This window comes from Dama dama, chromosome 15, assembly GCF_033118175.1.
Source record: "Dama dama isolate Ldn47 chromosome 15, ASM3311817v1, whole genome shotgun sequence".
Lineage (NCBI taxonomy): Eukaryota > Metazoa > Chordata > Mammalia > Artiodactyla > Cervidae > Dama > Dama dama.
The window spans coordinates 45,019,690-45,041,931 of record NC_083695.1 but is presented as its reverse complement, the minus strand read 5'-3'; the positions used below and the strand labels follow the sequence as shown (position 1 = coordinate 45,041,931).

The following is a 22,242-nucleotide window of genomic DNA, read 5'->3' as shown; positions in this document are numbered from 1 at the left end:
TAAATCACAGCAGGATCCTCTATGACCCACCTCCCAGAATATTGGAAATAAAAGCAAAACTAAACAAATGGGACCTAATGAAACTTAAAAGCTTTTGCACTACAAAGGAAACTATAAGTAAGGTGAAAAGACAGCCCTCAGATTGGGAGAAAATAATAGCAAAGGAAGAAACAGACAAAGGATTAATCTCAAAAATATACAAGCAACTCCTGCAGCTCAATTCCAGAAAAATAAATGACCCAATCAAAAAATGGGCCAAAGAACTAAACAGACATTTCTCCAAAGAAGACATACAGATGGCTAACAAACACATGAAAAGATGTTCAACATCACTCATTATCAGAGAAATGCAAATCAAAACCACAATGAGGTACCATTACACGCCAGTCAGGATGGCTGCTATCCAAAAGTCTACAAGCAATAAATGCTGGAGAGGGTGTGGAGAAAAGGGAACCCTCTTACACTGTTGGTGGGAATGCAAACTAGTACAGCCGCTATGGAGAACAGTGTGGAGATTCCTTAAAAAACTGGAAATAGAACTGCCATATGACCCAGCAATCCCACTTCTGGGCATACACACTGAGGAAACCAGATCTGAAAGAGACACGTGCACCCCAATGTTCATCGCAGCACTGTTTATAATAGCCAGGACATGGAAGCAACCTAGATGCCCATCAGCAGATGAATGGATAAGGAAGCTGTGGTACATATACACCATGGAATATTACTCAGCCGTTAAAAAGAATTCATTTGAACCAGTTCTAATGAGATGGATGAAACTGGAGCCCATTATACAGAGTGAAGTAAGCCAGAAAGATAAAGAACATTATAGCATACTAACACATATATATGGAATTTAGAAAGATGGTAACGACAACCCTATATGCAAAACAGAAAAAGAGACACAGAAATACAGAACAGACTTTTGAACTCTGTGGGAGAAGGTGAGGGTGGGATGTTTCGAAAGAACAGCATGTATATTATCTATGGTGAAACAGGTCACCAGCCCAGGTGGGATGCATGAGACAAGTGCTCGAGCCTGGTGCACTGGGAAGACCCAGAGGAATCGGGTGGAGAGGGAGGTGGGAGCGGGGATCGGCATGGGGAATACGTGTAAATCTATGGCTGATTCATGTCAATGTATGACAAACCCACTGAAAAAATAAATTAATTAATTAATTTAAAAAAAAAAAAAAAAAAAACTTACCAAACATGGAATGAGAAATACATCCAGATTCATGAGGCCCAAAGAATCCCAAATAGCTTGAGCCTGCAATGGTTACAGGAAATCACATTGTGAGTAAATAGTCTGTGGTCAAAGACACAAGCAATTTTTAAAGTAACAAGAAAAAAAGTCACCACATGTAAGACACCATCATAACACTCAAGAGAGACTTCTCAATAGAAACTTTGCAGACAAGGAGAGAGGGATGATGTATTCAAATATAGAAAGAAAATAAAACTGTCCAGGAAGAATATTGTATCCAGGAAATCTACTCTTCAGAAATGAAAGAGATATTGAAAACATACCAAAGAAACAATAACAAAACAAAGCTGAAAGTGTTCATCACCAGGAAATCTGCTGTATAAGAAATGCTGCAGGAATTTCATCAAGCACAAATAAATGAATAATAATTAGTATCGTGAAAATGTAAAAAGTTTGTAAAACTCACCAGTAATGGCCGATCCTGTAATATTGTCATGATAGTGCATAATTCACTCAGAATACCAGTTAAAAGTTTAAAAAATATATTAAACAGCCATAACTACAATAATTTCTTACTGGACACAAAACATAAAGTATGTGAGTTGTCATATTGATAACCTAACGTGAAGGAGGAAGAAATAAAAGAAAAATTTAGGAATGCTATCTGCTTAAAATAAGACATTATAAATGTTAGATATTTTAGGTATGCTTCATGATAACCACAAAGAAATAACCTCTGGTAGATATACCAAAGATGAAAGAGGACTCTTTGCATACCCGCTCCTAAAAGTTATAAAATAACAAAAGACAGCACAATAAGAAGCTAGGAAAAATGAATTTAGAAAACAGTTGAAAAAATTAACAAAATGGCAATGGTAAGTACTTACATATCAATAATTACTTTAAACATAAAATAAATTCAATTAAAAACACATAAAATAGCTTAATGTGTTAAAGCTTAATAAGCTTTTTTAATAGCTTAAAAAAAGAGGTCCAGCAACATGCTGCCCATAAGAGAATTACTTTAGCCTTGAAGACACACAAGGACTAACAGTGATGGAATGGGAAAAGAGACTCTAGCAAATGGTAAGCAAAAGACAACATCAATACCTATGCCTGATACTTATAGGGAATATAGACTTTAAGCTAAAAACGCTCTAGGGAAAAAAGTCCTTGTATAATTATTTAAAAAAAAAGTCAATCTATCAAGAAAACAGCAATTGCACACATTTATGCACCCAGCCTCAGAGCATTTAAGTATATAAAGCAGTTATTAACAAAGTACATGGAGAAATAAGGGCCTCCCCAGTGGCTTAGCGGTAAAGTATCCGCCTGCAATGCAGAAGCTGCAGGTTCAGTCCCTGGGTCGGGAAGATCCCCTGGAGGAGGACATGGCAGTCTACTCCAGTATTCTTGCCTGGAGAATCCCATGGACAGAGGAGCCTGGTAGGCTACAGTCCATAGGATCGCAAAGGGTCGGACACAACTGAAGCGACCCAGCATGCATGCAAGGAGAAATAAATAATACAGTAAAAGGTGGAGATTTTAACATCCACTCTAAACAATGGAAAAATCATCCAGATAGAGAATTGATAAGGAAGCAGCTGATTTGAACAAAACCAGACCTAAAAAGCCATATACATTATATTTCATCCAATAGCAGCAGACTACACAATTTTCTTAAGCACCTATGGGCCATTTTCTAAAGTAGATCATATTTTAGGCTCCAGGTAATTCTTGATAAATTTAAGGAGATCAAAATCATGGCATGTATTTTTTCCAAACACAGTGGTATGAAACTAGAAATGAATATCATGAGGAAAGCTGGAAAATTCTCAAACACATGAAAATTACATATTACACACGTCTGTAACCAATGGATCAGAGAAGACTTTTTCAAAACAAAAATAGACAAATATCTTGAAAAATGAAAAAGTAAAGACAATATATAAACAAAATCATGTGGTATGCATCAAAAACATTTCTAAGAATGACATTTATAGAAGTAAATTACTATTTTAAGGAAAAATAAATAGTTCAGCCTAAGGAACTAAAAAAGCACACAGTTAGTAGAATGCAAGTATGGTTCAACACACACCAAACAATAAATGTGATGTCACATTAATAGATTGAAAGAAGAAATTCATATGTCCATGTCAGTAGATGCAGCAAATGCATTTAAATGAATTCAACATCCATTACTGATAAAAACTCTCAACACGTGTATGGAAGGACCATAGCTCAACCAAAAAGTCCATATACGACAGTTCACCAATTAACGTCAACCTTGATGTTGATTGAACCCACATCTCTTGTATTGCCAGCAGATTCTTTACCACTGAGCCAGAAAATCTTAGACTCCACAAAATAACATCAGATATTATCAACAAACTCAGTAGAGTTGCAGAACAAAAAGATCATAGAAAAATTACTAGCGTTTCTATGGAGTAACAGTGAAGGATCTGAAAAAAATAAAGATAGCAATCCCATGTACAATAGTATCAATAAAATAATTAAAGATAAATTTAACTGATAAATGAAAGATCTGTATATTAAGAGTATAAGACATTGATAACATAAACTTCAGAAGGCATAAATAAATGGAAAGATGATTTATGTTCATGGATCAGACTAATCAATATTGATAAATTGTCCAGACTCCCTAATGCCACCTTATGCCTTCAGTGCAATCTCTGTCAAGATTGTTTTAAAGGTGGCACTGCATTCATCCCTGCCTTTCCCTGATCAACTCCACAAGCAAGTTCTTGAAGCTAGGACACCCATCTTGAAGCGTTTCTTAAGTTTGTGAGATGTTTGCTGGACCACACTCCACTGAGTGTTCTGAGTTTTTATCATTAAGAAATATGTGTCCTGAGCCCAGGAGGACCTGAGGAGTGGGCAGCTCTGCTCCTTCCTCATAGTGACATTATTTAGGTTCAACTCAGCTTCTTCCTCTTGCCCTGCCTCCTGCCCCACCTGTAAGAGGCATCACAACTACCTGCCCTTCTCACTATCTTGACAACAAGTGCTTGTGACACGTGTTTTACATATTTCACCTCCTTCCATCTTCCATATACCTGGCATCATCCTCCTTCACAGATGAGTAGGGCCCAGATCCTGCCTTACTAAGTTGCCCAATGTCCCCTGCAAGGAGGAGGCGCAACTGGAATTGAAACTCAGGTGTGTGTCCCCAAAGCCTGCTTTGGTTGCACTGGCCATGTTACCCTCCCAGAGCCCCCAGTGATGAATAGCAAACCAACCATGTGACCCAAACACCAAATGAGGGCACTTTGAGAGTTTAAGCATCCTCTCCTACCTTAACTCTAACTTCTCCTGAGTGTTTATTTACTCCATGAAAAAGTCAGATTCTTTGTCTAACTTCCTTGCACTTCTAACAGCTCCTGAGGAAATATAGGACACCCGAATATGTGCCTTTGGGTCTCATGAGCTTTGTCATCCTGAAAGGACATCTAAACTGTACCACCATCAGCATCTGAGTCTCTCCTAGTATCATTTTGAAACTGATTCCTCAAAGGGATGCCATTGACATCTAAGATTAGTGTTGGCCAATGTTCCTTAAAGAGAGACAGAGGCAGACACATCACTGTACTGAGTGACCTTGAACTGATCACTCACCTCTCTCAGCCTGAATTTCTCATCATTATGCTGAATTTGGGCTAAACTATATTCACAGTCCTTTCCAGATGTACCAGTGTATAACTAGAGCTGGGATGAAGCTAGGATAATCACTTTTTTTAAAACTCAAAATTAAAATTAAAAAATAAGAAAATATATATTTTAAACTCTGAACATAACACTAGCAAATGAAATCCAATAAAGTACAAAAAGGGCAATACATCAAGACTAATTAGGGCTCACCCCATAAATGCAGGTCTAATTCAGGTTTGTAGTATCGATATAATTTACCACATTGGCAAAATGGAGAATGGAAACATGATTATCTCAAAAAAGGAAGAAAATAGCTGGAAACGGTTCAAGTTCAGCATCACAATAGGAACAGGATAATAAAAGGCATCCACACAAAATGCACAACTAACATTACACTCAGTGCTCAATGGGGGTGGTGTCTCTCTGAGATCTGAAACTTGACCAGGAAGCCATCTCTGCCTTGAGAGGGTACCTGTATCAGTGTGGGGAGGATCCTGTGTAGTTGTTTTTCTGATCAAAGTCCTCTCTCAGAAACATCAAGTGGTGTCTGGTGAGGACAGGGCTGTAAGAAAAATCTTGACTGGGACTTTCAAATCTAGGTACTAAGACATGGGGTCCTACACATGAACATTCTCTGTAAAAGGCTGCTGATCATATGGAGGTTCACATTCCAGGCTTACCAAGCACATAGTCTTTCAAGAACTAATTGGAAAAGGCTCTGGCACCTGTTACCGCCTTCAGACAGGAGACTAAATCTCAAAAAGACCAATCACATCATAATGAGGGAAATACAAATGATGACCACAAAGAGATGCTAAGTTGATCGGAAAATATATAAAATATGACAATATCAAGTGTCACGAGGAATGTGAAGCTAGGAAAATCTGGTAGGCTCTAGGGAGAAGTACACCAGATTTCCACAGCTCCAAAACACTGCATATCAGGTACTCCATTATTTTAAATACTACTCCAAAAATGCTTTTGATCACTTCTGTTTATTTTGCATGTTGAAAGATCTAGACTTATTAGAGAAGGATTTTTAACATATATCACTCTTCCTTTATGCACAAAAAATAAACTGGTTAAGGTGTTTCCAAAAAGCTTTAAATTCACATTTTTAGCTTTTTAATCATTTTTTATTTAGATTTGTGTATGCCCACATAGAACAGAGAGAAGCCATTGCCACTCAACCTTCTCTGATTTCTGGTCACAGAACCTAGGAGCATAATGAAATAGTTCTCATTTTTGTGACTCAATTTGGGGTGATTTGCTACACAGAAGAAGATAACTGAAAATGTCCCACATTCACAAAGAACTTTGACATCCTTGCAGGCCTTCTTTCCCTTCTAGATCCTTCTATCCATCCACTGGGTCACACACAAGTGATCACTGCAGCACTCCAGGGTGCCAATTTTTGACCCAACAGTGATGTTCTTATGTAAATCACCTCAGCTGCCTTCTTTCAGTTGACAAAAAGGCAGACTTTTTGAAGGAATTATGGCCTCCTGAGAATGTTTGGGATAAAGAACAAATGGAATCTTCATCTTCCCCCTCCCATGCCTCCCTCTGGGGATTGTCAGTAGGCAGGGCACTGAGTAGGCCTACGGGTCACAAAGTCACCATGCCAACCATCCTGGCCCTCATAAGGGACATCACAGCAAATTCTGCCTCCTTGGGGTGGAGGAGGATTGTGCAGATAGTGGCACCATCCCCCAAGGCCAGCCTCTTGCCTCTTCTGCACTCAGGGCAGATATCAGGGGGGCCTACAGCACCAGTACACCTCGGTGAAAGGGCTGGAGGAGTGGTGGTCCCTGGGAACCGGCAGAGGTAGCAGATGCCATGGCCTGAGATGGCCTGAAGTGGCCAGGGTCCAGTGGGACCACGGCAGGTGCCAAAGAAAATGGGGAATGTTGGGCCTGGGATGCTGGGCTCCATGCTCTTTCTGATGCTCGGGCTGCAGCCTCTACGGCTTAGCCGAGGGAGATTCCTGTACCACCCCCCAAGTTCGAGAAGCTTCCACCTGGGCACCAGACATCACGGAAGCACCTGGGAGAAGCTGAAATCCTGCAAGGCTGCCTTTGACCTGTACTTCATAGTGGACGCGTGAGTGGCTCTCCTACCTGGTCCAGGTGCTCTTCGGGGAACCTCTGTCTACAGAACCACTTCATGGCAGTGGCAGGGTCATTTATGAGACAAGAATAGTCTTGATTAGATCCAAGGAACAGACCTCTATGTCCTCCTTGTTCCTGAGTTAGAAGGAGTGCCCCGGGCCTTCGTCCCTACTAGAACATTTATATTTTGGAAAGTAAACAAAACACCATAGGGTTTCCGGATGGTTGTCAGTCTCCCCATCAACTTGACCTGGATCTGTGACCTGCATGTCCCTTAATCAGCTAGAGGGGCAGCTGATTGCCAAGTGCTGTCTTCTCAGCATTTGGGAGAAGCTCATTGTGATTTCTGGGTTTGTTTGGTTTCAGTTTTTTTATTTACCCCAGTGACTTCTATTTCTATTGCCTCCAGAGAAATTGACATGTCATCTGTTAAACATTCTCATGGTGTCACTACTTACAAGTCCTTTGATTTGCAGATTCTAAATGTTTTGCTGCTTTCTTTGACAACTTGGACACCCACGTGAATGCTTGTGTTCACTTTCTGAACAGTTTGGTCTGTCTGCCTATGACCTTGGGAAACCTGGGCTCTTATTAAGTATCTTCTGGCAAACAAGGAAGAAAGGGAGGGGCAGGTCCTCAGACTAGAGAGATTGCCTTGGTTCCATTGTCAACACCTCTGTGGGACTGATGATGTGTGTGTGTGTGTGTGTGTTCATCAGTCAGTCATGTTCTCTAGGCTTCTCTGTCCATGGATTTCTCCAGAGAAGAATAATAGAGTGAGTTGCCAGTCCCTTCTTCAGGGGATCTTCCTGACCCAGGGATTGAACTTAGGTCTCCTGCATTGCAGGCAGATTCTTTACCATCTGAGCTGCGAAGGAAGCCCAGGGCTGAGGATAAATTTTATTCACTCAGTAGTAACAATGTTGATATCATATCAACAATGTTGATATGACTCTCAACATCACTGAAGCACTTTACAGTCCCCAAATTGCTTTAATGCACATCTGTTATCTTTAAAACATATGGAGGGAGAGTAGGGAATGTATTTGCATTTATAATCAACTGGAAAGAGGGCAGGCTCCTAGACATTGGATAAAGTAGCCCAGAGGCTGGTGAGAGTAATAGGACTGAATCCTGTATTCTACAAACGGGAAAAGGAGCTGAGGGTCAGTGAGATGTAAGTCTAGAGTATGGCTACAGTGGAATAGGCCAGGCTTATCTGAAAGCACAGAACTTTCCTCAGGCCCCACTGTCTTAAGCATCCTCAGTCTCCATCCTGGCACTAAAGTTACAGACAAAGGGAGCAAGTGGAAGAAGAACCAGGAAGGGCCTATAGCTTTCCCTGCTGGTGGGGTATCATGATGCCAGGACAGCAGTATCCCAGGCCATGTTCAGCCCCTCCCAGACAGTGGTCCCAGAAAAGGCCTTCAGTATCCAGAGTGGCTCAACTTTAAAGCTGATGAGAAGAAAATGGAAATAAAATGCTACAACACCCTCCCTGGCCTGAGGCCGTGGTGCCTGTTGGATGCCCTTAAGTGAGGGACATGAGAGCCAACATAGCAGAATTTTTAAATGCATCTTTCCTTATTCCCTTGTCTTGAAGCCTTAAGTAAAATGATTGACCTTCCTGGTTTGCCACCCGAAGTTCCTCATGCCCCTGCCCATGGGTCTGGTTGGTCACCCTCCCTAGCACTCACAGTGCTGAAAGTCACCATTAGGGTGACCCACTGAGGTCGCTGAGGTAGTGTGGCAGCCTTGCACTACCTGGGATGGGAAGGATTTGCTAAAGTTTCTACTGGAATCTGGGGAGGCAGAAACTCTACCCACTGGATGGATGCTCCTCATGTCTCTGACTCAGATCTTCTTTGATTTCAGGTCACAGAAGGCAAAAGATATTTGGGAGGACCTTTGCCAATTAGTGGATGAAATAAGGATGAAGTACACAAAGTATGGCTGTTTCCCTCTTCTGGGCTGGGTACATAGCTCTCTAGATTTGGTGGTCATAAAAGTCTCTATGGTCAGGAGCACAGAGCCTGGAGCGGGGGTATTCTGAAGCAGAAAAAACAGATCAGTCTGCTTCTATCGGTTCTTAACAGTTTTCTTGGCTCCTGCCTGTGAGTCAGGCCACGTTGTAAGGGACACAGTCTGCCCTTGAGACCTCACAGATTAAGAAACAGGCAAACCAGTAACCAAACACAGAGTTAAATGGTGCCAAGGGTTAAAAGAAAAGTGCAAAGGAATTACTTCCAACTTTAAGGAAAAAGCAACTCTTCTTCTTTTTTGAAAGTCAAGTGTGATGTCCTAGGGGATCTGAAATTTTGGACTAGATTTGAAGAATGGGGAAAGGCAGGGTGACGTGAACAAATTGCAGATTTCTTGTCAAATGAGTGGTCTGTTTGACTAGAGAGTACAGTTAACTATGGGGAAGGTTGAAAGGTGAACTGGGACAGGACAGCATGGGGCCAAAACCTTTAAGGCTCATGATGCCAAGGCAAGGGACTTAAAATTCCTGCTGTGAGCATTTGGGAGCTATAAGTTGATTCTTGAGCAAGTGTCTAATATGATGCATGATGTCCTCCAGGTACCAAAGTCTGCTAACAGTGGTTAAAATGATTTATAACAAAAACCAAGAGCAGCAAGGAGCATAGCTAGGGAACTATGGTAGCAAATAAAATAAAAATAATGTGGGTCAATGAACCACAAGACAGTGGAAGGAGAGAGAAGGAAGAGATGTGTGAAAGGCTGAAATGAGCTAGAATAATTTCTTTGAAAAGGCAGAGGAACCAGAGATCAAATTGCCAACATCCACTGGATCATCAAAAAAGCAAGAGAGTTCCAGAAAAACATCTATTTCTGCTTTCTTGACTACGCCAAAGCCTTCGACTGTGTGGATCACAATAAACTGTGGAGAATTCTGAAAGAGATGGGAATACCAGACCACCTGACCTGCCTCTTGAGAAACCTGTATACCGATCAGGAAGCAACAGTTAGAACTGGACATGGAACAACAGATTGGTTCCAAATAGGAAAAGGAATACATCAAGGCCATATATTGTCACCCTGCTTATTTAACTTATATGCAGAGCACATCATGAGAAATGCTGGGCTGGAAGAAGCACAAGCTGGAATCAAGACTGCTGGGAGAAATATCAATAACCTCAGAGAATGCAGATGACACCACCCTTATGACAGAAAGTGAAGAAGAACTAAACAGCCTCTTGATGAAAGTGAAAGAAGAGAGTGAAAAAGTTGGCTTAAAGCTCAACTTTCGAAAAACTAAGATCATGGCATCTGGCCCCATCACTTCATGGCAAATAGATGGGGAAACAGTGGAAACAGTGGCTGACTTTATTTTTCTGGGTTCCAAAATCACTGTGGATGGTGATTGCAGCCATGAAATTAAAAGATGCTTGCTCCTTAGAAGGAAAGTTATGACCAACCTAGACAGCATATTAAAAAGCAGAGACATTACTTTGACAACAAAGGTCCATCTCGTCAAGGCTATGGTTTTTCCAGTAGTCATGTGTGGATTTGAGAGTTGGACTATAAAGAAAGCTGAGCACTGAAGAATTGATGCTTTTGAACTGCGGTTTTGGAGAAGACTCTTGAGAGTCTCTTGGACTGCAAGGAGATCCAACCAGTCCATCCTAAAGGAGATCAGTCCTGGGTGTTCATTGGAGGGACTAATGTTGAAGCTGAAACTCCAATAATTTGGCCACCTGATGCGGAGAGCTGACTCATTTGAAAAGACCCTGTTGCTGGGAAACATTGAGGGCAGGAGGAGAAGGGGATGACAGAGGATGAGTTGGTTGAATGGCATCACCGACACAATGGACATGGGTTTGCTTGAACTCTGGGAGTTGGTGATGAACAGGGAGGCCTGGCGTACTGCAGTTCATGGGGTCGCAAAAAGTCGGACACGACTGAGCGACTGAACTGAACTGAACTGAATTTCTTTGGTATGAACTAGACGTGGGGAAAGTGGGCAAGGAGGGAAAAGGAGTGAAGTTACAAAGAATGTTATGGTAGAAAAGAGGCCAGCTGAGAGAATCATGCAAAAGTGGATAGGTGCCTATCTTCTGGTGCATGTGCCATGTGCATGCCAGTGTGTGTGTGTGTGAGAGACAGAGAGACAGAAGGAGATTTGGAGTGGGGGTGGGAGTATAGGGATGGAGCAAGAAGGTCCCACATCTCCATAGGCCTCAGAATTCTTCACTAAGTTATAGGAACCTCCAGGGTTCAGGAAATAACCCCAAAGCAAAAGAGTTGGAATGGGACCAGAGAAACTGGCAAGCACCCACTTCCTGGCTGCTCATTGGCTTCGTTTGCATACTTCTTCTCCAGCCCTAACCTGCGGATGTCCTTCATCACCTACTCCACACAGGGCAACATCATCATGAAGCTCACCTCAGACAGGCAAGTGCTATTTTAATCCCCCAAGGCAGACATGGTGGGAGGGGTCACAGGAAAAACCAGGGAACTGAGGTTTCCCTGAGACATCATAGGGACCCATTAGGTGCAGACTAGGCCATCCTGGGCTGTCAGTGTCCACCCTGACCCCCAGTCCTGGCTCCCTCCCACTGACCTCTGGCTGAGCTGGCATTGGTAGACCCCATGTTGCTAGATATCTCCACCTCCTCTAAGCCCAGCCCTCCACTTGTCCCGTCCTCTCAGCCCTCTTCTCATTCCTTAGAACTGGCTCACTCTGAGGACTCCTGGGACCTCGAGGAGCAGATGCGGGCCCCTTGCGAGCACTGTCCTGCTCTATGTCAGTCTCCGCTCCGGGCCATGGGGGAAGCGGGGAGGCAGAGGCAGAGCCAGGAGGCAGGGATGGGCATGCTGAAGTGCTAGAGCTTCACTGGATTGATCCCTTGGTGGATCTGAGCCAAGGGAGCCCATGAGTGTGGTTCTGAATACCAGGCTGGGCTGGGGTCAGGAGGGAAGCATGACACACCAGCATCCTAGGTGTGCCCAGAGGCCTGGAGGTGGCAGAGAGGGAGCTCATGAGTAATCAGGAGCTTAAGATGCTCATGGTACAAATGACTGAAGCCGAGAGAGTGTGGGGGCGTCAGTGCATGGAGACAACCCTCCCCAGGCCTGGCTCCCAGGAGAAGCAGGGACTGGAGCTTCCTATTCAGTGAATTGGGGAAGGTGTGGTTTTGTGTGCCCCTGTGGTCTGCATTTTGGAGAGAGAGACCTGAGTGAGCGTGAGCTGCAAGCAGCAAGTGAGGGGGAGTTGTCAGGCAGGTGGAAGAGAGACGGGGGCCTCTGGTAGAGGAGCTGCCCATAGGGGAGAGGAGGACCTCTGACTCCTTTAGACAAAGGAATCAGTCTGAACCAAGCAACCTGTGGGGGAGGCTCCTAAGGGGCTCCCAGTCCTCTCTGGAGAGTGGAGATGAGGCTGTCTTTCTCAAGGGAAAGTGTCAGAAGAGGATCGGGGATGAGGGGATGGGAAAAGGGTGATGGAGTTTTAAGAAGTTAAGGGCTTCGTGGGGACATAAGCAGGCTAGTGTCCTCCTCATGCATGGAGCTGGGAGTCGAGACTGAGCAGGTGGCAGGGAGGGCAGTCCAAGAAAAAGGCTGGTGGATCAGAGTTCCAGCATATTTGCAGGTGTTGTCAATGAAACAGAAATCCTCCCAAAAGTGACAGGACGAGTGGGATGGGCAGGGCCTGGTTTGGCCTCCAGTGGCCCTGGTCACAGGCCTCCTCAGTTCCCATGCTAGTTCAGGCAGGTCAGGACCAGGGGCTCTCAGATTTCAGCTCATGGCAGAATCCCTTCTGCTTGAGGCAAGAGCCAGCCTTCAGGTGCCACGTTCTCTAAGACTTTCTGTGACAGGTCAGCCCATCACACAGGATAAACCTGAACCTAAGCCCCACCCCCTGGCCTGTCCCAGTCCCATCCCTTGTAACCTGCATTAACAGAAGCCAACAGAGATCTCTGTGGCACCTGGGGTCACTGCTCTTCAGCCCGCATGGACACTCCTCAGGCCTCTTCCCCATTTATGATCTGTTTCTTCAGTAGCACATGAAGCCCAGGAGTCCTAGACTCTAATAGAGCAGATTGACTATTTCCGTTAGCGTCAATCCAGTGAGGGAAGTGGCTTGGAGGGACCAAGTCCATTACACGGGTCTGCAGCTGGGGAGGAGGGGTCAGGGCAAGAGTATCAGCAAAGTGACTTCCCAAACTCAGGCTTCCCTGTTGGAAGATAATGCCCTTACTAGGGACCCCTTAGGTGCCAGCAGTTTGGCCAGTCATGATAGGGGTGCCAGATCCACAGTCAAAGCAGGATCCTTGCTGAGTCTCTGAGGTTTGGATGCCTGAGACAGGGATGAGCATGTTGAAAGGCAGCCACATTCATGGGACCAGCAAAGCAGCATCTTCCATACTCACTGAGTAGGGGACAAAGAAGGATTAGGGTTAGTCCTGTCAGCATCAAAGACATGGGCAGAAGGGTCAGGACAGGATCACTTGTATCCTCTCTGGTCCAGACAGGTCTGGTGTCAGGACATCTGGGGCTGTTTTGTAGTCATCAACCTTTATTCCCCTTCTACCCTCTTTTCCGATATGTTTTTAGAACAAAAATACGTGATGGTCTTAAAAGACTTCAGAATATAGTGCCTACAGGAGCCACAAACATGCAGGAAGGACTGAAAAAGGTACAAGACAACTCTGAAAATTTATTCTGCTTAGTCAAGTTCTTAAGAGTATTATTGGTTCATCTGCCAACATTCTTTCAATTTGTTGCAGGCAAATAAACAGATTCAACAAGCTACCTCAGGAGGTAAGTTGCCCGCTGACATCACTGTGCTCAGGTGGGACAGAGCCAGGCCCGGCTTCAGCGAGGGCTGGTGCAGACCCTCCTCGGCCAGCTCCTAGCGCTGACTCTTGGAGCGAGCTCCTTGCCCACTCTGTGCTGCAATTTCCTCCTCCCCACAGTGAGGATGAAAAGCTCCCCCAGGGATGTTTCTGAGAACCACAAGGGGTCATGCATTACATTCCTGGTTCTTACTAGATATCAAGTGCTTGACCTACAGTTGGGCTGCATGAAAAAGAGAAGAGAAATTCTAGGGACAGTGAGTGAGTAAGCAGAGTTCAGTTTAGGGAGCAGAGACCTTGGCGTCCCCCTGGCTGCCCACACTCTGTCCACCACGGTCCTGGCTCTGCCTCCTTTCCCAGCAGCCTCTCCCCTTTGGTTGACTCTCGTCCTGTGTTGGTGTTTCCAACAGTGGGATAGGCTGTGCTCGGCCCAGAACCATCAGCATGTAGACTGTAGGTTTGCAGCCCTCATCAGGAAAGATGCATAGACTGCTGGGGAAAGGCAGGGAGCTGGGCGGGGGCCGCTGCTCAGGCCTCTGGCAGTCAGTCTGGCTGCTCCTCTCTGAGCTCAGCTGAGAGGCTTGTCCTTGCCAGGGAAGTAGCTGCAGTTGCCATTCAGGATAAAGGCTGCATCACCTGCCCCTAGTGAGGGTCCCCTAGGAAGCACTCTGAACCAGTCTCAGGCTCCTCAACTTTCAGATAAGTCCTAGGCTAAGTCCTCTGTCCCTCCAGGCGCTCTGGGTGGCTGTTCTGGGGTCAGGGTGGCCCCTCCCCAGGAGGAGGAGGTACAGGAGCAGAGCTGCAGGCCTGACAGCCTGAGGCAGGTCACTTCAGGTGCCTTGCTAATCAAGCCATCCCTTGCTTCCTCTCTAGACAGGAATACTTCCAGCCTGATTATCACCCTAACTGCAGGGCCACTGCTACCAAGGACATTACAGGACACAAAGAAGGAAGTGAGTCCTGTCCACCACTACCAGTTTTGTACTCCATGTGTTTGGGTATTTCCACTTAAAACTTTTTTCTCTTAGGCTCAACAGGCTCGGGATATGGGGGCCAAGGTTTACTGCGTGGGTGTAAAAGACTATAAGAGAGATCAGGTAATTCAGAACAGATAACCAAGTGCCACGTTTGAGCCCAGCTGGGGAAAATTTTCAAAGGCAGCTGCCCCAAGGTCACCCAGACAATGGCCCTCGACCCCAGCCCAAATGTTTGGACAACAGGTAGTCACGGAAGATGAATAGCAAGTGTTGTGTAAACCTACACATCAGAGGTGCGGGTGGAGTTTCCACTCTCTGAGGGTGGGGTTTCCACTCTCTGAGGGTGGGCTGCTGACAGACACCAGGGTGTGGCTCTTGGAGTCCAACATGGCAGGAGGCAAGAGTCTGTCTCCTAAGATGAGACTGCTGTGTTCTCAACTCCTGGCTGTGTGACAACCATCTCCTCTCTCTTGTAGTTGAATGATATTGTAGAAAGGAAGGACCAAATGTATGGGACAGAGGAATTCAGTTCTTCAGAATCATTTGTTACGTCGGTGAGTGTGGGCTAAACATGAGAGGGGAGGTGGGCTGTCTTTTCCCCATGTCCCTGCTATCAGTCTCCCTGACCCTGCCACCTCTCTCTCCAGCTCGTGAAAAATTCATGTATGGAAACCATGGCTGGGGACACACACTTTGTCTGTTTAGGAGGTAAGACCCAAGTCACAGATCCTAACAAAAGTGCTTGTGTGTGTGTGTGTGTGTGTGTGTGTGTGTGTATGTGATGCATTCAAGTGGTGTGGGTGTTCTGATTGTGGCATATGTGTATTAGTGTGTTTCTGTATGTTGCTTGATTGTGTGTGTGTTGTCTGTGTGGTCTGAGTGGATTGTATATGGTATGTGTGTGTGGTGTGCATGCGAGTATTGTGTGAGTGTGTGATGTGTGTGTATATATGACATGATTGTATGGAAATCTGTCCAGCATGGAAGTGTGCATTGATATATACCTGTGTGACTGTATGACATGAGTATGCCAGGTGTTTTGTGTGGATGTGTATAATTACTTTTATCTCAAAGATTGATTGAGAGGTTATTGACATATAGTTCTGTATGATTTTAAAGTATACCACATAATGGTACAGACTTACATACATATATTGCAAAAAGGTGACCATAAATAAATTTAGTTTTTAAAATATAAAACCAAAAAGTTTCTTTAAAAATTAAATATATATTGATGCTTAAAACTCTCAACAATACTTACCACATGAATTCAAACTACCCATAAAAACATAATACATTAAGATTAATTAGGGCTCACACCAGAAACTCAAGCCTGATTCAATATATAAAATATCAATGTGATTTTCCTCATCAGAAAAGATGGAGAAGAAAAATGTGATTATTTTGGTGGATAAAGAAAAGAATTGGACATAGTTCATGGTCAGTGTCATGCTAGTAACAGAGCCTAACAAAGGTATCCAAGGAAGCCATGTCTCCCCCTAGAAGGTCTCTCCATCAGTGTGGGATCCTGTGCAGTTGTGTTTCTATTAGAAGCCCTCTCTCTGAATGAGCTGTGTGCGTGCCCGTTTGTGCAGCCGTATCACTGGGATTTGTGGAGTTGAGGTGGATGATAAGCACAAGCTCCCACTGGTAGCAGCACCCAGCTGGATGCAGCTGGATACAGACCCCGGAAGCTGGTCCTGGCTGTGGTGCTCTGAACTGTAAGACCACAGTGCAGAAGGCTGTGGTCAGACAGAGCAGTGCTTATATCTGAGCTCTGCTGCTCATGGGTACAAAACCGGGGCAAATTATTGAGTGTCTACCAGCTCCAATTTCATCTCTAAGCAGTTGAAATAACAACACCCACCACCCACTATCAGATCTGCAGTGGGACATAGAAACAATGGAGTTCACAATGACTGCACAGGATCTAGAAGCTGGTGGCCCTCACCAACAGGAGCTGGTACTAAGACTCATCACTGACCCCTGATTCTTCCCCTACCTCTCCGCTAAGCTCAGGTAGGGGAGGGAAATGGTTAAAGAACATTCAGGGTGAAAGCATCCCCAGCTGAGCCTACTGTGGGTGGAAGCTCTCTGACTTCTCTTGTCTCTGACCCTGTGACCTGTGCAAGGTGTGGACATGGAGAGAGACCCCACACATGTGCAGGGTCTTTTCTTGCACATCCCAGCTTGCAAGCAACCTGGGAGCTTCCATTCTGTGATCATGTCCCCAGGACACACACAGGCCTGCAGACCTCAGGGGAGGATGCCTGTTGTCATTCCTGCCCCGTGGTGGCCCAGCAGGGGTGACAGGTGTCTGCTGCACACCCTCTGCCAGTGAGGCCCAGCGGTGCTGCTCTGACCTTTACAATCGCTGTCATCTTGTCAAAAGCTGCCACACAGCATGACTGTCACTGAGATAGAAAGCGCAAGGCAGGAATCTGGGCCCTAAATAAAGTAGAATCTGTCACTCTGTATAAGTCAGTGGGCTGGGTGTGAGGAAGCCTGGAGGGGGTGAGCATGAGACTTGTCACTTCTTCAGCCTCTCAGGCTCCCTCCAGGACTAAGTGGAGGCCTCTGCTGGCCTCCCTGCCTCCAGGCCTGTGCTCCAGCTCATCCTCTGCACAGGGCATTAGGGGCTGAGAAGGCCACTTCCCTAACCCACCTAACCATGGAGGCTGAGGCCCCCACGCTGGATAACCAGACCCTCCAAGGACCAGCCTCTGCTCTTAAGTTCACCTGCTGCAGAGGCTGGTAGGTAGGGGCCTGGGCTTTCTGGAAAACCTCTTTCAGCTTTACAGGATCCAGACCACCCAGGTTTGAGACTTCACTCTCAGAGCACCTTAATCCGAAGGCATTCCTCGGCAGCTGGCTCCCCTGGTTTGCCACAGCCCTTGATCTCTCCTCTCATTAGTTGCTTCTCACCTGGTATGAAGCATGACTTCTGCTTGGCTATGTCCATATCTTTATTTTTATCATTCAGTAAATTCTTTTGCTTCAGATTTTATTATAGATCATTTCAAACCCCTACCATAGTAGAAACAATTGTTTAGTGGGCAATCCAATCTGCACCACCTGGATTTGCAATTGATATCTCACTGTATTCCCTTTCATATTAATCTGTCTAGCTCTCTTTCTATGTCTCTCTTTAGCAGTCCATCTTATTTTTTGATACATTTCAAAATAAATTACAATCATCAGACTACTACACCACATATCTTTAATTGGGAAACAATTTTATTAAGATTTCTCTTTTTGAAATGCAGCAGAACTAAGTGTATCATTTGATGAGTTCTGACAAATGCACACAGCACCAAAGCCCATGAAGACTCAGAGCATCACATTTGCACCTACAGTGTCCCCTCAGCTCCCTTCCCAGGCAATCCCTCCCCCACCCCCCAGAGCCAGCTACTCCCTGCTTTCATCCTCTAGAGTCTAGTTTGCTGCTTCAGCACCTCTCCCCAGTGACTCTCAAGGGATAAGCGTGGGCTCTGTTCTGGGGCACTAGGCACCATGGTTTGAGGATTCATCCCTCCTGTGTGTTACCGGGTTTCCTCAGACCTTGACCCCGGGAAGGGGTGCTGGAGGCAGCACCTGGTTATTCTTTTTACTCTTTGTGACCAGACCAGACTGGGTGTCCTCAAGAATACCAGCAGTGAAGACCATAGTAGGTGCCAGTGCAGAACAGGGCTTCCCTCTGAGGTCCAGCGTCCAGCTCTGCATCATGGCTGGAGACCCTCTGTGGGGGTGGGTGGGGCAGGCTGTGTGGGCCAGGAGGACCTGAGGCATGAAGGATGGACACGCTGTGCCAACAGGGACACTCCTGCAACCAGCCTGGGTAGAGGCTGCCCCTCCTCCAGGATAAGGTCCCTCCTTATCCCATCCCATTGTCTCCAGAATTAACCACAAACAGTTCATCTTTTATGCGAAAGTGTTTGTGGCTCAGTTGTGTCCAACTCTTTGCAACCCCATGGATTGTACCCAACCAGGCTCCTCTGGCCAAGGAATTCTCCAGGTAAGAATACTGGAGTGGGTAGCCGTTCCCTTCTCCAGGGTATCTTCCCAACCCAGGGATCTAACACAGGTCTCCTGCATTACAAGGTCAACTCTTTACCAACTGAGCCACTAGGGAAGCCCTTTTATATGTAGATTCCTACCTAACTATACTTTACAAGGATATTTTTACATTCATGGCATCTTGTAGTACACAGTGTTTTCCAACCTTCTACACAGTATTTCATTTTATGGATGGACCAGTTTATTTCATTACTCTCCCTTGGTCAATATTCAGATAGTTGCTAATTGGTAGATACTAGAAGTTATACCATAGGACCATCTTGATAATTACCTCTCTGAGCTTGGGAAAGGACCAGAAGTTGACCTGCCACCATAAGGGAAAGCCAGGTCACAGTTGGTCAGTGTCGAGTTTCTCTCAAAGTGGCTATGCCAAGTAGCATGTGGTGCTCCAAGACCTGCCCGCCCCAGGGCAGGTCACGTCCATCTGTGTACCCTAGTCAGTCTCAAGCAAGTCAGATGCCTTCTTCCTAGGCATCTGCTCATCTCCATCAGCCTTCTCAGGGAGAGGCCTGCCTTCCCAGCTCCTCTCATTGGAGCCTCCGGGTGGCCTGGTATATACATTTTCTTTCAGAGAGAAAGCTCTCCATTCCAGAAAGGGTTAGTCTCCCTTCGAGAGCCTGTCAGTCCTTCTGCCACTTGAGAGCTGGTGGGCAGTGGACTGTATGTGGAAATGCAGCAAATGTAGCCCTGGAAGCTGATTTTAGACCTTCTTGTCACTTCATTTTCTTCCTGTGGTTGATACTGTTGGAGGAATTGGGGTGCTGAGGTAGGGGTTTAGGAAACAAAAGGAGCAGCTTTCTGGATAAAGCAAAAGTCCTTTACCTTTAAATCTCTTTTGCTGAAATATTAAAACCATCACCCTGTCTTCCACTTTGGAGACTTGCCAGAGTTCATAAGCCCTCCTTTGAAAGCAGCAGTGCCTGGGACAGAGGGATTCCACTGCAAAGGTGAAGCAGCACCTGGGCTGGGCTGAAGGCAGCAGGAGATCCAAGGAAGAAGGAAGGCATCCAGGCAGAGGGCAAAAGCCAATATGGCCTGTGCCCTGGACTATCAGTTGGCCCTGGCCTCTGCTGCTACCCTCCCTCATCTTCCACACAGAGGAAGAGACTGGGCTCAATCTTCACCATGAGGCTGGGACTGCTAGGTCCCTTATGGGGGTTTCTGCTTAAAAAAGTCTGTCATAACATGTTAGCAGGCTAGTGTCAGTCAACTGGCCAAGAATCTATTTACTTCTAAAGAGAATTTGCAAACCCCACCTTGATATGATGGGAGATTCAGGAACACCTAAAGCCGGAAGAATCAGGACTGCCAGGTCCAAGGCTGTGCTGGCATTTCTGAGGAATGTTTCTCAAGTTAACTGACCTTGGGTAAATCAAGGATATGCAATTGGAACTAGCCAAGCTGGGCCAGGATGCAGGGGTGGAGGCTAAAGACCATGGACTTGTAGTGGGGTGACCTGCACTTATCCTGGCCAACTCCCCAGGGGACGGCCCCCGACCTGCCCTCTCTGGATCCCCTGGTATTTGTTTCAGTTGCCAGGAAGCACCACGGGGGACCCAGTAGTCTGGCGAGGGGCTCTGGCCCAGAACTGCATATCAGTGTCTACCACCCTGGCCAAAGGAAGTGCTTGGTGAATCTCTGTGGTGGGGGTAGAGTGTTGTGTGAGGCACATGAAGGGGCAGAAAGAAGGAGGAGAAGAATAGTCACTGCAGACTTCAGAACCACAGCTAAGACAGGATTTCACCCTCCATGGGGGATTCTCCTGTGCAGGGTCTTTGTCTCATTGCTTGCCTCACCCAGGACCTGGTTTTGCTCCTGGAGTCACCACCCTGCCATAGGCACAGAGAAATACAGGGAGGAGGAACAGATTCCCAAGTGTCAGAAAGTCCCACAGGCACCAGGTTTGTGTGCCCAGCTCAGACGAAGGTCAGGACTGTTTTCAGCCTGTGTTGTCTTGGTTCCTCTGTGATTTTCAGAGGCCAGCACTGTCTATACCACTTAGGGAAGAGTGTGGCTTTTCAGGGTCTGGATTTACACCTGTGGAGGGTTTGAGACTGGGTGTCTTTTAGCTCAACTGTCCAGACGGGTTTGTAGCAGCACCCCAAGGTCTCAAACCCCAGCCCAGTAGCCTCAGAGTGGACACTCAGTGAAGATCTTACACAAGAGGTAACCAGAGTTTGGTTCAGACAGAGCTGCTTCCTCATAGAAGTCACTTGGGAGTTCAGTTTTGGGTGAAATTCTGTAACTGTGAAGTCAGAGGGAAGACAGCACTGAGCCCCTCCTAACACAGACCTTTGGATGTTACTCTTGCAGTAGCCTATGAAGTGACATTTTTTGCATCTGGCCTAGATCAAAAAAGGAAGGATGAAATTGTTTGCAGATATCATTTGGGCTCTGGCAAAGTCTTTGGTAAGTAAGTCCCTTGATACCTCCAAGTAAGAAATATGCCACAACACACTGCATTCCCTTCACCCATCAAAGCCTTCAAAGTTCTTACTGCCCTCTCATTGTAGACACTTTAATGATAGCGGCAAAACTGACAAGAGGAGGGGGACTTGGCAGGAAGCCTGCTTAACTCTCCCTTCATATGGAAATCCTGAAAATAATCAATCCTTTAGCATCTTTTTTTTCCTTCAGTTTTTTCTTCTTCTTTTCTTTCTTTATTTTTTTTATTGAAGGATAATTGCTTTACAGATTTTGTTGTTTTCTGTCAAACCTCAACATGAATCGGCCATAGGTATACAAATACCCATTCCCTTTTGATCCTCCCTCCCATCTCCCTCCCCATCCCACCCCTCTAGGTTGATACAGAGCCCCTGTTTGAGTTTCCTGAGCCATACAGCAAACTTCCGTTGGCTATCTATTTTACATATAGTAATGTAAGTTTCCATGTTACTCTCTTCATACATCTCACTCTCTCCTCCCCTCTCCCCATGTCCATAAGTCTGTTCTCTATGTCTGTTTCTCCATTGCTGCCCTGTAAATAAATTCTTCAGAACCATTTTTCTAGATTCCATATATGTGTGTTAGAATACGATATTTATCTTTCTCTTTCTGACTCACTTCACTGTGTATAATAGGTTCTAGGTTCATCCACCTCATCAGAACTGACTCAAATGCCTTCCTTTTTATGGCTGAGTAATATTCCATTGTGTACATTTACCACAACTTCTTTATCCATTCATCTGTCGATGGACATCTAGGTTGCTTCCATATTCTAGCTATTGTACATAATGCTGCAATGAACAATGGGATACATGGGTCCTTTTCAACACTGGTTTCCTTAGGATATATGTCTAGGAGTGGGATTACTGGGTCATATGGTGGTTTTATTCCTAGTTTTTTATGGAATCTCCAAACCATCTTCCATAGTGACTGTATCA

The 22,242-nt window shown here is 45.4% G+C and overlaps 1 protein-coding gene across 1 annotated transcript in view; it reads left to right on the top strand.

The window, feature by feature from the left end:
- The first annotated feature begins 6,809 nt into the window (after nucleotides 1–6,809).
- LOC133069860 (probable serine/threonine-protein kinase clkA) overlaps nucleotides 6,810–22,242 on the top strand; it is a 34,152-nt gene continuing 18,719 nt past the window's right edge. The window contains exons 1-2 of the mRNA XM_061161324.1: nucleotides 6,810–6,979; nucleotides 11,332–11,403. Coding sequence (XP_061017307.1) covers nucleotides 6,810–6,979; nucleotides 11,332–11,403 — 242 coding nt within the window. The remainder of the gene's footprint in view (nucleotides 6,980–11,331; nucleotides 11,404–22,242) is intronic.